General features: G+C 40.3%; 1 protein-coding gene across 5 annotated transcripts in view; it reads right to left on the reverse strand.

Moving 5' to 3' along the window:
* The window catches only part of PDE4DIP (myomegalin), a 222,259-nt gene that overhangs the window by 157,712 nt on the left and 46,453 nt on the right, over positions 1-18,094 (reverse strand). For all 5 annotated transcript variants that reach the window (XM_039460976.2, XM_039460975.2, XM_039460973.2 and 2 more), the window contains exon 3: positions 16,357-16,508. In XM_039460976.2, coding sequence (XP_039316910.1) covers positions 16,357-16,508 — 152 coding nt within the window. The remainder of the gene's footprint in view (positions 1-16,356; positions 16,509-18,094) is intronic.

Consider the following 18,094-nt stretch of genomic DNA (forward strand, 5'->3'; position numbering starts at 1 on the left):
GATCTCGAAAGTCAGGGTGAGGAGCCCGGAGGTTGCCCCTTCAGGATCCTGGCTGTCAATCTGGACACGAGTGAGGGGAAGGGAAGTGGATGTGTGGAGGAGGGCAGTGGGGGCAGGAGGGCCAGGAACTCCTGACCGGGAAGATTATTTTCTTCGTGAATTGCTTAGGTTTTGTTTTACTTATTTGTTTTCTTGTAGCTTTAACAAACGTCAGTGCTGTATGTAAAACTTGAAAAAGAAAAAAAGGCTTTAACGAACAAAAACACACATACCTGAGCTGCACATGCAACCTACCAGCTCACGGCAAATGGGCCTGTGTGTTGTGATAACCTCTGCATTGCTTAGGAAATAAAATGCTGCAGATTCTTGAGCAAGGGGAACAGTATCTATCTTTGCTCTTCTTTTTTCTCATAGTATATCTAACATCTTTACTCTGGTCTCAAAGTAAAAACGTACTAGTCCAGACTAGAAATAAGATGTAAATAAAGACTCCATCAATGCCAACAGTAGGAGGAGGATTACCACCCAGCTGTTGCCTGTCATGCCCCATTAACACGACCAACTGTCAAGTCTGCCTTTAAAAAAACCCAGCTTGACGTTTGCTTAATCGTATTCAGACCCCCCAGCTAGCTCATATAATGGATGTACTTGAAAACATATTCATTTTTTACCAATCTTTCTCCTAAAAATAAAGCTTCACTCACTGAAAATGATTAATCATCCTAATGGACATATTCTTTTCGAATATAACAAAACTTCCACAATTTTAACTCCACTAATTTGATATCCGTGGATGATTCTTATCTTTACCTTCCTTAAAAATAAAACTATTTTAAAAACAAGTTAATATGGCAACAGAAGAACAGACGAGTAGTGTTTTAAGTAACGCTTCCCACTTTTCATCCATGTAGACATAGACAATAAATATTGTCACTATTACACATATTTATCTAGGTTGGGTACCATGAAATTGTGAAAGGAGCAATAGCTTTGAACCAAGACGACCAACGTTCATATTTCGGCTCTCGTTTTTTCTCATTGCGTCATTTTGGGGAAACTACTTAATAACAGTTAACTATAGGAGGGCAGTCAGAAGAGAGGCATCTGGGCAGGATACTAAGAGGATTGCAACCATATCTGTAATGCTAGCGTTTGTTTTTTTCATTATCTGAGGCAAATAAACTAAAAATAATGTTTGCGAACATTTAGATGTTCAATACATGGACAAGTGTTTATTCTTTGTATATCTTGTTGTTTATAAAGCAGCTTATCTTTTATATATATATATATTTTATTGCACTTTAGGTTCTGGGTTACATGTGCAGAACATGCAGGATTGTTGCATAGGTACATACACGGCAATGTGGTTTGCTGTCTCCATCCCCATCACCTATATCTGGTATTTCTCCCCATACTATCCCTCCCCAACTCCCTACCTCCTGCAGTCCCTCCCCTAGTTGCCCCCGCAACAGGCCCCAGTGTGTGATGCTCCCCTCCCTGTGTCCACGTGTTCTCATTATTCAAGACCTGCCTATGAGTGAGAACATGTGGTGTTTGATTTTCTGTTCCTGTGTCAGTTTGCTGAGAATGATGGTTTCCAGGTTCATCCACGTCCCTACAAAGCACAAGAACTCATCCTTTTTTTATGGCTGCATAGTATTCCATGGTGTATATGTGCCACATTTTCCTTGTCCAGTCACTATTTTAAGGGGAATGAAAGTAGGAATTACAGGGAGGCAGCTATTGATTAGATGTAAGGATAAATTCTCTAGTAGAGTTGGATGTAATAAAGGTATTGCCACACTCTATCCATATGTTTATACATCAAATTTTTAGTGAGTACATACATCATGAGACAGAGTAAACTTCCTGTCACAAAAGGGGCTTGACTGAAACTAAAGAATCACCTGTGAGGGATACTGTTAAAAGTTTTCGCACATCAGCTAGGAGTTAGCTCTAGAGGGCTTTAAAGATCTTTGGCCATCCTGAAGTTCTGTGCTTGAAACACATTTTCTCATAGAAACACTCCTACCAAAGGCCAGTCAGAGAACTATCACTCTCTGAAGAATTTCAGAATGCGCAACAACTCTCCTGTAGCCCTAAAAGGTAATGAGAGTCCGCCTGCTCAGGCTGAGCGCTCTGGCTGCCTTGTGCTGCGGAAGTGATAAGTGTGTATAAAGGACACCCTATTTCTAAGACAAAAGCAGTAACAATGACTCAGGGATGATGACCGATAGACGACTGAACCTATAACTTTGTTAATTGTCATATTTTCAAAACAGCCTTATGGGAAGGGCATACAAATATCTGGGGAGTATTTCCTGCTTGTTTTGATTAGGGATGGGGATAGACAAGAAGAGATGGGGCAGGAAGAAGAATATGTATATGTGAAACATATACATATTTTATTTATAATGCATCTATGTGTCTGGGGGTCTCTATGCTGGTCTCGTAAAATCTGAATTGTACAAATAAAAAAAGTTTAATTCCTGGCTGTTTTGAATGACTTGGGCCTGTATAAAATTAATCAGATAGAATTATACTAACTTCACAACAACCATGACCTGCATTGGATTTGACAATGTACAAAGTACTTCCATGTATATTATTTCATTTTATCTTGACCACAACCTTTGAAGTATGAAGATGTGATGATCCCCATTTTACTGCCTAGGACAGAGAGACATCAAGAGGTTAACTGACTTGCTCACTGAGAAAGCGGAGGAGCACAGACTGTAACTCCAGCAGTTTAACTCCAGACTGCATACGCATCAGGGCTTTAATCATGAGACTGCACGACCCTGCTGAGCCTGGGATTTACCTGCAACTGATAAGGTATTCCCTCTTCTACCTCAGGTCCCTTCCACCTTTTCAAAAAGTACCCATCACTGTAAATAATCTTCCCGGAGACCTTAAAGGATCCGACCACCTAGATCTATGTAAAAAATTGTTTTCTGGCCGGATGTGGTGTCTAACGCCTGTAATCCCAGCACTTTGGGAGACCGAAGTGGGTGGATCACAAGGTCAAGAGAGCAAGACCATCCCGGCCAACATGGTGAAACCCCATGTCTACTAAAAATACAAAAATTAGCTGGGCGTGGTGGCTTGCACCTGTAGTCCCAGCTAAGCGGGAGGCTGAGGCAGGAGAATCGCTTGAAACCGGGAAACAGAGGTTGCAGTGAGCAGAGATTACGCCACTGCACTCCAGCCTGGTGACAGAGCAAGACTCCATTTCAAAAAAAAAAAAATTGTTTTCTTTATTTTCAAGATATAAAGTTGGCTCTTGAAAGGTAAATAAAGAATTACCATATGACCCAGCAATTCCTTTCCTAGTTATATACCCAAGAAAATTGAAAACATAGGACCACACAAGATCTTGTATGCAAATGTTGATAGTAGCATTATTCACAATACCCCAAATTGGAAATATCTCAAATGTCCTTCAACTGATGAATAAATAAAATTTGGCATATCCAAATCATAGAATATTACTCAGCCATAAAAAGAAATGAAGTACTGATACATGCTACAACATAAATGACCTTGAAAACATTATTCTATAATATGAAAGAAGCCAAACACAAAAGGTCACATACTGTATAATTCCATTGATATAAAAAGTCCAGAATAGGCACATCCATAGAGAAAGTGGATTCGTGGTTTCCAAGAACTGGGGAGAGGGAAAATGGGAAATGAGTGCTAATGGGTATGATGTTTCTTACTGGAGTCAGAAACAGGTACTGGAAGTAAACAGTGGTGATGGTTGCACAACTCTGTGAATATACTAAAATCACACAATTGCACAATTTAAGAAGGTGCGCTATATAGTGTGTCAATCATGTTTCAATAAAGCTTCGCTTTTAAAAGACAAAGAAATAAACCAAAGCTTAGAGAACTAACCCAAACCTTTTCCTTTATAAGGGATTTTTTTAATGATAAAGATTGGGTTAAAGTCAAATTTGATTCAATTCGGTTAAAGACAAATGGCTTAGAATGAATGAATCACGTCTAAATATTCTGTATACCAATCCTACCTATATTATAGGACCCTAAAAGAAGAGTCAGATGTAGTGTCCCCTAAGTGGCTTTCAATACTGAATATTCACAGTTTATTATGTTTTATAAAAAGGTAAAGTTCTATGATAACCCTTAGATAAGACAGAAACATATGCTCTATGTTTGGACATAAGAAAAACATACATATTAGGCTGTTCTGAAAAATATGTATAACTTTCACATACCACATTCTACCAAGGAAAATGTCAGCTCACTGGTGTTTCACTCATCAACTCTTTTATTCCAACATAATGTTTCTGCCCTTATCTTAGAAGCCAGCTACTGACAGGTGCTTCAGAAAGCTGACTACGAACTCCACAAAGTCCTGCTTTTTTCTTTTGGATTGCACAACAAACAAGTCGCCCTTCTAAAACTCTGTTTCTGGAATTTTAACATAATTCCTGAAGTTCCAGAGTCTATTAAACACTAAAAATATTAACAATACCATTCCACTTTCTCCCCTAAAACTTGGAAGCGTACTGATACCCATCCTGTACACAGCCTTTTCTTGAAATAACTGGCCTGATAACAAGAGCACTAGTGACAGAGCTACTGCATCAGATTGATGAATAAACTCTGTCTTAGGCAGCCTCATCACGTGGATACAGAACAGGAGTTAGGATGATGTTCCTGTTGCCTTCCTCAACGTGGATACACACCCACACCACCCCTAGTCCTGGAATAACCAGGTGGTATCTTCACCATCACACCAGAACACTGTGAACCATATCAAAACAAAACAAAACAAACAACAACGTCCCTGGCCACTAAAAATACATGGCCCAGCCAGAAATAGTGTTGCCAGAGGCAGTTAAATGAGCCGCCAGGCAGGAATGACAGTTGAGCTTGGGCCTCCCAAGGATTACCAGACTCCAGACTAGATTCCCCATCACTTTGGCCCACTCGGTATCAGCAGGATTTGGTGTTTGATCACAATTGGTTCAACTCAGATTATGAGCTTCTGGAATTCAGAGAGAAATAGTGACTTTTGGTCTCAGCTTTTTCTCTAGATTTTAAATAATGTTTTCTCCATCTTTTTCTAGGATTGAAGGCAATTTTGAAGGCATGACGAGCACCTGCTCTGGGCATAAGAGCTAAGAGTTTCCGGGTGTTGTGGCTCACACCTATAATCCCAACACTTTGGGAGGCCCAGGCAGAAGGATTGCTTGAGGCCAGGAGCTTGGAACCAGCCTGGGCAACAGAGTGAGACCCTGTCTCTACAATAAATAAAAAAACAAAATATCAAAATTAGCCAGGCATGGTGATATGTGCCTGTAGTCCCAACTTCTCAGGAAGCTGAGGTGGGGGATCACTTGAACCCAGGAGGTCGAGGCCGCAGTGAATCAAGATCATGCCACTGCACTCAAGCCTGGATGACAGGACAAGACCCTGTCTCAAAAAAAAGAAAAAAGAAAGAAAAAAAGAAAAAAAGGTCAAGAGTCCACAGTGATCACAGTGATACCATGAATGTCCATGGCAGCAACAACAATGCCTTGACCAGAAGTAGGAGGATAAGGGGGGAGACAAAGCCAAGATGAACCCCAATTGACCCTCCAGTGCTCCACCCAAGACAGAAAGCCTTCCAGTTTTGAATGCACCGGGTTCTTGCTGCCTCCAGGACTTTGCATGGGTAGTAGCATTAGCCTGGAATGTCACTTCTCTTTAATCCCCACCCAGCTCTCACTTAACTAATCCCAACTCACCCATAAGGATCTAAGTTAGCTATTACCTACTAAGAAACCTACCCAGCCTTAATGCCTGGGCAAGGGCTCTTCCTGAATGCTTCCACAGCACTGCTGACCTATGCTTATTGAGGCCCATTTCACAGTATAGTATAGTGGAATTATCTCCTTGACTGTCTCCCCTAGGTTTGGAGTTCCTTAATAACAGGAAGAATCTGCTTTACTTTTCTTCCACATATAGAAGCTGCTTGATTTGCATTTCTCTGATGACCAGTGATGATGAGCATTTTTTCATATGTTTGTTGGCCTCCTGCATGTCTTCTTTTGTAAAGTATCTGTTCACATCCTTCGCCCATTTTTGAATGGGCTTGTTTGTTTTTTTCTTGTAGATCTGCTTTAGTGCTTTGTAAATTCTGGATATCAGCCCCTTGTCAGATGGGTAGACTGCAAAAATTTTTTCCCATTCTGTTGGTTGCCGATTCACTCTACTGACTGTTTCTTTTGCCGTGCAGAAGCTGTGGAGTTTGATTAGGTCCCATTTGTCTATTTTGGCTTTTGTTGCCATTGCTTTTGGCGTTTTGGTCATGAAGTCCTTGCCTACACCTATGTCCTGAATGGTTTTGCCTAGATTTCCTTCTAGGGTTTTTATGGTGTTAGGTCTGATGTTTAAGTCTTTAATCCATCTGGAGTTAATTTTGGTGTAAGGTGTCAGGAAGGGGTCCTGTTTCTGCTTTCTGCACATGGCTAGCCAGTTTTCCCAACACCATTTATTAAACAGCATTGAGATACTATCTCAACCAGTTAGAATGGCGATCATTAAAAAATCGGGAAACAACAGATGCTGGAGAGGATGTGGAGAAATAGGAACACTTTTACACTGTTGGTGGGAATGTAAATTAATTCAACCATTGTGGAAGACAGTGTGGCGATTCCTCAAGGACCTAAAAATAGAAATCCCATTTGACCCAGCAATCCCATTACTGGGTATATATCCAAAGGATTATAAATCATTCTACTACAAGGACACGTGCACACGAATGTTCATTGCAGCACTGTTTACAATAGCAAAGATCTGGAACCAACCCAAATGCCCAATGATGATAGACTGGATAGGGAAAATGTGGTACATATACACCATGGAATATTACGCAGCCATCAAAAATGACGAGTTCACGTCCTTTGTAGGGACATGGATGAAGCTGGAAACCATCATTCTCAGCAAACTGACACAAGAGCAGAAAATCAAACACCACATATTCTCACTCATAGGCGGGTGTTGAACAATGAGAACACATGGACACAGGGAGGGGAGCACTACACACTAGGGCCCGTTGGGGGGAAATGGGGGAGGGACGGGGGGGTGGGGAGGTGGGAAGAGATAGCATGGGGAGAAATGACAGATACAGGGAGGGGACGGAAGGCAGCAAACCACACTGCCATGTGTGTACCTATGCAACAATCTTGCATGTTCTTCACATGTACCCCAAAACCTAAAATGCAATTAAAAAAAAAGGAAAAAAAAAAAAAAGAAGCTGCTTGACTGTTTTTTGGTTCGTGTTGCTGCTGCTTCAATGGTTGTAAAAGAACTACATGTGCCTGTTCCAGTTTTCTCTTTCTCAGTGCAGGGCATAACCTAGTAGTTGCCCAAGCAAGAAAACTTGACATCATTTATTCATCGAAAACAAACAAGAAACGAAAAGGGCATGGCTGCTCTCTACCAGGCATTATGCTAATCACTGTATCTAGCAGTGAAAGGACAACCACTGTCCCTGCCATGGCAAGCTCATGTTCGAAAGAAAAGGCAGACTTTGAACAAATAACTCATGGTATTAAAGAGAGAGGTGAAGGCGGTCTGGAAGTTTATGACAAGGTGACAGCGGGTAGGGTGTGAGTGGAGAGATGAATTGGTGGTCAGTTGTCTTTGGGTTTCTTCAGCCTCACTGGTTCTACATCCCATCAATGGCTTGGCTCTATCAATTCTGCCTCTGAAATCTCTTTCGTCAGTCGATTTATTTAATTTGTATACTGGCGTCTCCACCAGCCTTTGACTGGAATGCCGTGACCGCCCCGTTTCCTCTGCCTCTAGACTCCTCCTCCTATGCAGAGTCCACATGGAAGCCAAAGCGATCTTTCTAAAAGGAAAATCTGGTCATGTCACCTCTAACTCTAAAAGCTTTCAGCAGTTCTCTTGAGCTCAGATAAAATTCAAAAGCCTTTACATAATTCGCAAGACTCTGTATGATGACTCCTCTCTCTTTTCTCTGATTTCAACTCTTCTCCACATTCCTTACACCCCACGCACAGGAATACTGACTGACTATGGTTTTTTCTCTCATCTGGATCTTGATTCAAGCTATGTACTATGCATGAAACCTTCGTCATTCTCACGCTCCCACCCTAGATTAGTGGCTAATTATTCCTTCTTCAGGTCCTTGGTTAGATGCAGTTTACTCTAGAAAACTTTCCCTGAATCCCCCAACCTCTTCATACTGAGTAAGTGTCCAGCTGTATATTCCATAACACTCTTTACTTCTATTACAATAATGATTACATTCTGTTGGAATTTGCTATTCTGTAAACTCTATGGTGGCAGCAGCCATGTTTGCGTATTTGTCCTTCTATCTACAATGCTTAAGACGTTGCACATAGTGAAAGCACTAGAATATTTCTTCAATGAGTAGATAATTAAAATAAATATAACAGGGCCGGGCGCGGTGGCTCACGCCTGTAATCCCAGCACTTTGGGAGGCCGAGGCGGGTGGATCACAAGGTCAAGAGATCGAGACCATCCTGGTCAACAGAGTGAAACTCCGTCTCTACTAAAAATAGAAAAAAAAAGAAAAAAGAAAAAAAGAAAGAAAGAAAACAAAAGAAAGGGAAGAAAGGGAAGGAAGGAAGGAAGGAAAATATGGATGTTCAAGGATGAGTGTTTATTTCAGTATTCTTTATACTAATACAATATTAGCACTCAAGCTGAGGATTGATTACTTCGAGTATGGAATATGTATGCAATAGAACATTATAGAGCCATGTACTGATGTGGGAGGATGTCCACTATAACAAATTTAAGATTAAACAAAAAAACAGCAACAACAATTTGACTGAATATTACAAAAAGTAAGACCTCATTTTTGAAAAAGGAAAGATGGAAATGTCTAGGAGGATATATAGCAAAATATTGATATTGATTATGTCTGAATGATGGAATTAGCCTATTGCCTTCTTTATAACTTTGAATGTTATATTTTTATTTATTTATTTATTTATTTATTTATTTTTGAGATAGAGTTTCACTCTTGTTGCCCAGGCTGGAGTGCAATGGCGCGATCTCGGCTCACCGCAACCTCCGCCTCCTGGGTTCAGGCAATTCTCCTGCCTCAGCCTCCTGAGTAGCTGGGATTACAGGCACGAGCCACCATGCCCAGCTAATTTTTTGTATTTTTAGTACAGACGGAGTTTCACCATGTTGACCAGGATGGTCTCGATCTCTTGACCTCGTGATCCACCCGCCTCAGCCTCCCAAAGTGCTGGGATTACAGGCGTGAGCCACCGCGCCCGGCTGTTTTCTTTCTTTTTCTTTCTTTCTCCTTCCTTCCTTCCTTTCTTTTTCCTTCCTTCCCTCCTTCCTCCCTCCCTATTTTCTTTCTTTCTTTTTCTTTTTTTCTTTCTTTCCTCCTTCCTTCCTTTCTTTTTCTCTTCTTTCTTTCTTCTTTCTTCCTTCCTTTCCTCTTCTCTTTTCTTTCTTTTCTTTTTTTTTCTTTCTGAGATGGAGCCTAGCTCTGTTGCCCAGGCTAGAGTACAGTGGCACAATCACGACTCCCTGCAACCTCTGCCTCCTGGGTTCAAGCGATTCTCCTGCCTCAGGCTCCTGAGTAGCTGGGATTACAGGTGTGCACCACCATGCACAGCTAATTTTTGTATTTTTAGTAGAGACAGGGTTTCACCATGTCGAACTACTGACCTCAGGTGATCCACCCACATCAGCGTCAAAAGCACTGGGATTACAGGCGTGAGCCATCACGCCCGGCTGAACTACATATTTTCATATATTCATCCTTGATCATTATGCAACTAATAGCTAGTACATGATGAACTCATATACTAAGTGGATGAGTGAATTCACAAATGAATAAGGGAGTCAGCTATCAATAAGCATAATAAAATTGTGGCTGAGAGTTCAGGCACTACAACCAGTATACTTATGTACAAATCCAGCTCCAGCACTTTCCATCAATTACTAGTGTTTTCCTAGCTTCAATGTCTCTCTTTACGAATGAAGACAATGGCTGTACGAACCTCTAAAGACTATTAGAACTGAATAAGATAATAAGGTCGAGTGCATTCCCAGAACCTGACATACTGTAAGCACTTACAAATATTAATTGGTATCATCATCTTTGATGTTATTTTTAAAATTGAGTATTGGAATGGAAATTATCATTAGAATGGAAACTTTGCAAAGTCCACAGAAAGAAAGGGCTTCTCTTCGTACAATGGAGAAGTGAAGAAAATAAGTTCTAATTAGGAGAGAGAAAGGAGATCATTTGAAATTAAAAAAGAATTATTCCAATTCAAGTGCCGCGTTCTTGGTGAAAGTTGTTGCTCTCTTTTCTGTGTTGGTAATCATACCTTTCAGAATATTCAGTGTTGTCCAATTTTTCTAATTTCATTCTTTTTGATAAAGTTTCTTTATTAATTGTATAACCAAATGTCAGCTAATATTTACAACTTTGAAAAGTTTACACACACATACACACACACATGCAAATTAGACAAAAAGTTCTATCTTAGTATTTAAGATTTATTTATTTATTTGAGACAGAGTCTCACTTTGTCGCCCGGGCTGGAGTGCAGTGATGCAATCTCAGCTCACTGCAACCTCTGCCCTATGGGTTCAAGCGCTTCTCCTGCCTTAGCCTCCTGAGTAGCTGGGGTTACAGGCACGTGCCACCAAGCCCGGCTAACTTTTGTATTTTTAATGGAGATGGGGTTTTACCATGTTGGCCAAGCTAGTCTAGAACTCCTGAATTCAGGTGATTCAGCCGCCCCAGCCTCCTAAAGTGCTGGGATTACAGGCATGATCATCACGCCAGGCCACACTTAAGTTTTAAAAACATACATTCGTTTGGCAAGTACTCCCATCTTGAAATACCTCTTCCAATATTGCCTTACATGTTATTTAAATTAAATCTTATGTAATTTAAATTTCTTATGCCCCTAATCAGATTGTATGTTCTTTGAGAATGGAAACTCATGTCTTTCTTTGTATCTTCTGCAGCACTCATAAGCATTCCTTTTACTCTGCAGTTGTCAAGAAAAAAAGTAATTGATTTGATTTATGTCTTTGGTAATGTTGCTAAGTAATGAAAACTTTGCATGGAAGGTCTGCAGAATGACCGGGTGTGGAAACCCTCTGTTTTCCTTTTTAAACACGAGACTGAAAAAGGAAAACAAATCATACTTGTGATTGCTGAAAGTTTCATATTTACCCCCTGCCACCTAATAACTTTTTGAATGTCTTGAGATACCAGTGGAAACAAAGCCAGTATGTGTAGGACACTGTGGTTTCGAAGAGTGAACGCATGTTTTAAAATAAAAATGCACTTCACCAGTTGCATTCATTTTCCAAGGCTATAATTAGAGAGAAACACTCAAGATGCACCAAAATTGTGGAACATAAAGAGAGCAACGACAGGACCCCGATTAACCTAAATTAGCACAGGTTAACCAGACTGTGATAACTCAGAGCTTCAGAAGCCCCTCAGAACGAAAAAGCCTTCTGCTTTTAACACTTCTTTTTTCTTTTTTCCTCCCAAAGACTTCAAGATCCAACCGGAAAAATTCACCAGGATGGGTGGGACCTGAACAGGCTGACGCACTGCGGTTAGATTCAGACTGCCAGGGAAAGCTGCAGAGTACAGTCAGGCAAACACGACAGCTGGCTTTGATGACATTTTCATGTGAAAGGCAACATTATTAGAAAATGTGTAAACAGGACAGGGCAGGGGAGTCCCCCTCATGATTTTACAGCCAAAGACTGCCACCCTTCTGTGGCTTTTCTGTACCTTCTGCCATGTTGATTCTATGTTTAAAAAAACAAACCAGTACAGGCATTCCACCAATGTAATGCTCTCCTTCTCTGAATGGTCCTTTCAATTCCCCAAGAGTTATAGTGGCTCTGTTACTTTATTCTTATATAACTTTGGGCAAGTTATTTGAACCTTAATCTCTTCACTGGCATAATGCTTGTAATAATAATAGCTATTTCGTAAGTTAGGAAACTGAACTGAAAAATTCACTAAATTAAATATGTTAAATATTTAGAGAAGTGCCTAGTATATAATGAGCACTCAAATAGTATTTATTGTTATTAGCTACTATTATGATCTTCTTAATAAGTCCTGTCAAATATTATTTCAAAAAGTCTCTGTTTCTCTCCCTTCCTTTTCATTTTTAGTTCTATCATTCCATTTAAAGTGGAAAAGAGTTCAGGTGGGGCAGCTCGTGCCTGAAATTCCAAGTCCTTGCTATTATTGTGAACAATGGTGCAATAAACATAATGTGTGCATGTGTCTTTATACTAGAATGATTTATAATCCTTTGGGTATATACCCAGTAATGGGATTGCTGGGTCAAATGGTATTTCTAGTTCTAGATCCTTGAGAAATGGCCACACTGTCTTCCACAATGGTTGAACTAATTTACACTCCCACCAACAGTGTAAAAGCATTCCTATTTTTCCATATCCTCTCTGGCATCTGCTGTCTCCTGACTTTTTAATGATCAGCATTCTGACTGGTAATCATGCCTTTTCGCAGGGTTGCTGGAAATGAGATAATGCTGTCACATACTTAGAACAATATTGGCCACGTGGAAGGTGATCAGCCAATGCTAGCCAGTATTATGGATGTGCTGCTCCAGTCTTACTTGTCCCAGAGATGCAGCTGGGTGCTGTGATCATTGAGAAAGCATACGGCAAGGGGGTTTTCTCAATACATCATTATGGTCATTTGTAGGTAAAATTATTTCTGACCCAATAACCTGTTCAGATTTATGATCATGGAACCTAAACTTATGACCCTGAAAAAGTCAAAATTTATGTGAATCCTGGTTCCCTCACTTAAAAAATGGGGAGAGTGATATTTGTTTCATGTCTTTAAAAGACAAAATAAGACAACTTATGAGATACACTTAACCCACTGCTCAAGTCTGCAGATCTGGAAAGAATAAAGATCCCTTCATCAGTGGACTCTCTGAGTGGGGAAAAGCCCCTACACAGCAAAGCTGATAAGGTTGGGAAATTAATTAAGTCACTCGCTCATTCAAAAATACAAATGAAGCATATATGCTAAGCAATGCCCTCCTTTCATATGGAAAATAATACCTATTGACCTCAACCTGACACATATACAATTGGAGTTTGTATACACATACAACAAAGCTGTTGGTTGTGGGTGGAGAATGAAAGACAAGAAAAACGGTTCTATGTGCAAAGTGTTGCCTTCTTTGTCCCTTTTTCTCTGCACCAACAAATGATAGTTGTCATTTTCACTTCCTTAATTGACCAATTATGTTTTGGTTCCATAATGTGCCAGTCTTTGCATTTTCAGTCTGTTATCTCTTTCCCTATGATCAAAGAACCTTCTTTTCTCTAGAATTTCCTACACGAGCAAACATTTTAGAAGTAACCACGTTGTTGAATAATTACAATTTCTTTTGCCAGATTAAGTTCCTTTAATATTATGTCTCTCCTGTTCTAACGCTCCTTTCTTTACCTCTCTACAGCCCAGTCTATTTGGGAAATTCCCCCAAATTTCCCCTCTGTCTGGAATATTACACTCTACTTCTCTGACTTGTAAAATCTAAGCTTTGGAGACCTTGCTCAATGTGCAGCCCCCAGGAGAAGTGTTCTCTGGTAAGAGGCCTTTCCCTATTCCTTTAATAAAAGTAGGTATTTTCTCTCAAGGTCTCAAAGTGTACTGTCATTACCTCTAAGAAAGCATTTGCTATTCTATATTGTAATTATTGCAATACCTGTATTTCCAAATAGACTATAACTATCTAAGGGCAGGAACTAAAGAATCTCATTTAATGTGATCATGTGTTTGCTACACAGATAAACGAAATAAGAGGGATTCCTGGCTGCTTCTCCCAGGCCTGTATCCCTCTGACACTTTTAAGCTCTGAAGGAGTCGACCCTTCTCTGGCAAAAAACATTGAGCATGTCCCTTGCTCTCTTTGAATATAGCTACTCATCTGATATATCAAGGTTATTGAATACATATTTTAAACTTTACAGAAAATACCATGGTATTCTGTAAAGTTTAAAATACGAGTGGGGTATTGGAATGTGTTCCTGTCTCTCCCATATTTTTTCTAACCAATATTTCCTCTAATTTTTAAATCCTTTCATGGAGGCTTTTCAAAATTTAGGTGCTGTCATTCAGAGTCCACAGGATGGATGAATGGATATAAGAATGAACAAACGTGTGATGCAGTATTCTGATCGAGCCTGAAGTGTGTTGCAGCCTCTTTATTAACTTTTTATTTGACACAGAGGAGAGAGAGAGATTTAAACTATCTCTTATGGGCCTCTTCCCTGAATCTTAGCTTGGTTTCCATCAGTGTTTCCCAACATCAAGAAATAAGGACTCATCTGTGATATCAGACCTAAACTCTAAGAGAAAAAAGGATTTGGGGTCTTCCATCTGAAAGTCAGATGACCCCTGCTCATCACCCAACTCAACCCATCATCTCCTCTCCCCCCACAGCATGCAACCATGCATTCCTTCAATGGAGGTGACAACCCTCATTTCTGTATTTCCAGTCACCTCTCACCCAAAAGGAACCTGTAGGCTGGCTGTCCTCAAGAGACCACTCCACACAGTTTTGAAGAGCTCTGCAGGTCTGCTCACTTTTTCTCCATTGCAGCAGATCCAAAGGTGAAAAAAAATGGAGGGGATTGGGGTGTTACCATCCCTGCCACCCCCACCAGCACAACAGAGCCGTTCAGAGGTTTAGTCTGCAAAGCCTCTTAATTATCATGCAAACTCTCTGTGTCTTTAAAAAAACATACACACAGTATCCATGATACTTCTTAGCAAAAAAAAGATGAAGAATAGGGAATTCTTAGGCACATGTTTGGTGGTGCATATTCTTTGCCCACAGGAATATCTAATGGGATGCAAGAAAGTCTTAGTGAAATATTTCTATTTACAAATTGAGGAAAGATGGGATAAACCCATGTCAACACATTTTTTGAAATGAGAATTTTACTTTTTTTTTCTGTCAAAAGCTACATATTTCAGAATGAGAGAAACGTCAGTATCTTAGAGGCTATTAATACATTACGTATGTGGGACCTGCTCCCTGGGTATCCCTGAGGGGGCACCAGAGAGCCATTGTTATTATTTATTTATTTATTTTAGAGCACAGGAGTATAAGAAATTCCGGGTGCCGATTTCTGGGCTACTTAAATCCCAGTAGACATGTTCTTTTGTTCAGACCTCCTGGGATGAACCCAGCTCATAGGGAGCTGGTGATCTGTATTACATTGTCACTTACTGGTGTTGGTCAAATCTAAGGACAAACATATGAAGAAGCAGAGCACGTAGCACTGGTTCAGGAGGTTCAAGCAACATTATCAGATGCTTTTTGAGAAACAAATGGTTGTTACTGTGCCACCGTGTACTGCAGGCAATTCCTAGGTACCTAGAGTGGTCCAAGCTAGCAACAGAGAACATAATACTAGCTACTGGACTGGGACTCCTGGGCTCACTATGTTGTATCTACAGATTCTCAGGTTGCCGTTTAAACTTCCTGAGTTTCTCTGAGAAGTAAACCAAGGGTATGGGTAAAGAGGCAGAATTTACTGGTAGAGTTAGTGCCCTCTTATCCACAGTTTTGCTTTCCATGGTGTCCGTGACCCATAGTCAACCACAGTCTGAAAATATTAAATAGAAAATTCCAGAAATGAACAACTCCTAAATGTAAAATTGCACATGGTTCTGAGGAGCATGATGAAATCTCCTGCCGTCCCGCTCCATCCCACCCTTGAATCATTCCTTTGTCTTGCATATCCAGGCTGTATACATCACCACGCTTTAGTCACTCGGTAGTTGTCTGGGTTATCAGACGATTGCAGTATTACAGCGCTTGTGTTCAAGTAACTCCTGTTTGACTTAATAATGTAAGTATGTGAGAGTAGTAATGCTGGTATATTTTTATAATTGTTCTATGTTATGATTAGCTATTGTTAATCTCATTAGCACTAAATTTATACATTAAACTTTATCCTAAGTATATACATATAGAAAAAAACACAGTGTATATAGGGTTCAATACTACACAGTTTGAGGCATCCAATGAGAGTCTTAAAATGTACCCCCTTCAGATAAGGGGGGACTGCTATACAGGCAAGTGTCCATAAACCACACCCCCCAAGCCCACAGCTAACAGAGCATATGTTTATTGAGACATATGCTCTTGAAAGAGGCACCACAATGATAATAACCCATAATCCAGACTAATCCATGGGTCATATTTTTATAAGACATCACTATTCCATAGTACTGCTTCTAATTGGGATAATGATTATCCACTCACTCACATGACTTACCTTCTCAAAGTCTCGAAGAGCCTGGGTCTGTACCTGAGGGGGTTTCTCAAATGCTCTCAAGGAATGTGTCTGCACAAAGGGGACCTTTTCCCCACTTCTCCAGTTCGGTGACTGCACTGGGGGGCCTCGATCTTTAGTGCCACTAAGGAAAGCTGTCAGTGAAACAGAACAACAACAAAAGATTTATCTAATAATGGCACTAGGATCATTGTGACTCACATATTCCCACAGAATTCAGTTTCCACAAAATACAAACTCAATCTAGGCCACATAGAAGCAGTTCACATAAAGTAGACTGTGGTAAATCATATTAATAGCCATCCCCAGCGAATCAAACTAGTTTGCGTCCATATACCTTTGCAGTGTGATACTCCTGCCATCAAGAAGTGAAGCCTGTTTCCCCAGCTCTTGAATCTGAGTTGGCAAAGTGGCTAGCCTTGACTGGCAGAATACGATAAAAGTGCCACTGTGTTACTTCCAGAGACTAACTTTGAGAGGCCTTGCGTTTCTGTTCTTGTCTTATCAGCATCCCAAGACAACCATGGTTGGAAGAAGTTGGTCTACCCCACTGGAAAATGAAAAGCTGTTCAGGAAAGTGAAGATATCCCAGCTGACAGTCACCTGTCAGACACGTGAGCAAGGCTGTATGAGACCTTCAGCCCCAGTCAAGCCATCAGAAGATCGCAGCCAGTTGAGTGATCCCAAGTGAGATCAGCAGCAAAAATGCCCAGTTTCCCAAAACAGGATGTGAGAAATAATACATCGGTGTAGTTTTAAGCCAGGTGTGGGCAAACTTTTTCTTAAAGGACCAGACAGTGTTTTAGGTTTGTGGGTCATAGCATGTCTGTCACAGGTACTCAACTCCACCCTGCAGCACAGAGCAGACACCGACGATCTGTCAATGAACGAATGTGACTGTGTGGCTACAAATCTTCAGTTATAGAAACCAGCTGTTGGCCCATGGACTGTAGTTTGCTGACTCCTGTTTTAAGTCACTAAGTTTGGGAATGGTTTGTCACATAACAATAGGTAACCAAAAGAGTCTAAAGGAAGAAACCAAGCTACTAGCAAAGTATTTCTACAAATATCTCTACAGAGACTTTTTCAGGTTACTATTTAGTAATGGTAACAGTTGTAATAACTGACATACTTAAAGGGCATTACATGTTACAGAATAGTTTCACATGAATTATTTCATTTGTGAAATTGCTGCAACCAGTGAAATAGACATAAGTGATTATTAAAGCCATTTTGCTGATGAATAAGTAAAGGTTCAGAAAGTTTGTCCAAGATCACATTGCTAAACAGTGGCAGAACCAATCCCATATTTTCTCCACCTGTCTTCCTTAGCAGTATGCTGCTACTGTGTTATTTTAACAACTAAAGGGATTGCAATAGGTCTGAGAGTGGGGAAAACAGACAAAGAGGCAGAGATTCAATCATTCCATTAACCAATGGAAGCATTGCTCTGGGAGAACCTAGTAGAGTCTAAACTGTAATTAACCCTATGCTTGCTTTTGAGAAGTAATGTAAAAGAATGAGAAATCAGAGCCTCTGTCAAACAAAGGACACATAAGACCTTATGTTGGGGCAGGGTTGGAGTCGTTGCCTACCTGAGTTACAGACCCAGGTGGATAACATAGAAAGCTACATACTTGTTGGCTGACAGAAGGAAATAATGAAACTTTATTGTGGAACTATTTTTTAAGTAAGAAAGAATGACAGTCATGACAAAGCA

The sequence above is a fragment of the Saimiri boliviensis genome, chromosome 11 (assembly GCF_048565385.1).
Source record: "Saimiri boliviensis isolate mSaiBol1 chromosome 11, mSaiBol1.pri, whole genome shotgun sequence".
Lineage (NCBI taxonomy): Eukaryota > Metazoa > Chordata > Mammalia > Primates > Cebidae > Saimiri > Saimiri boliviensis.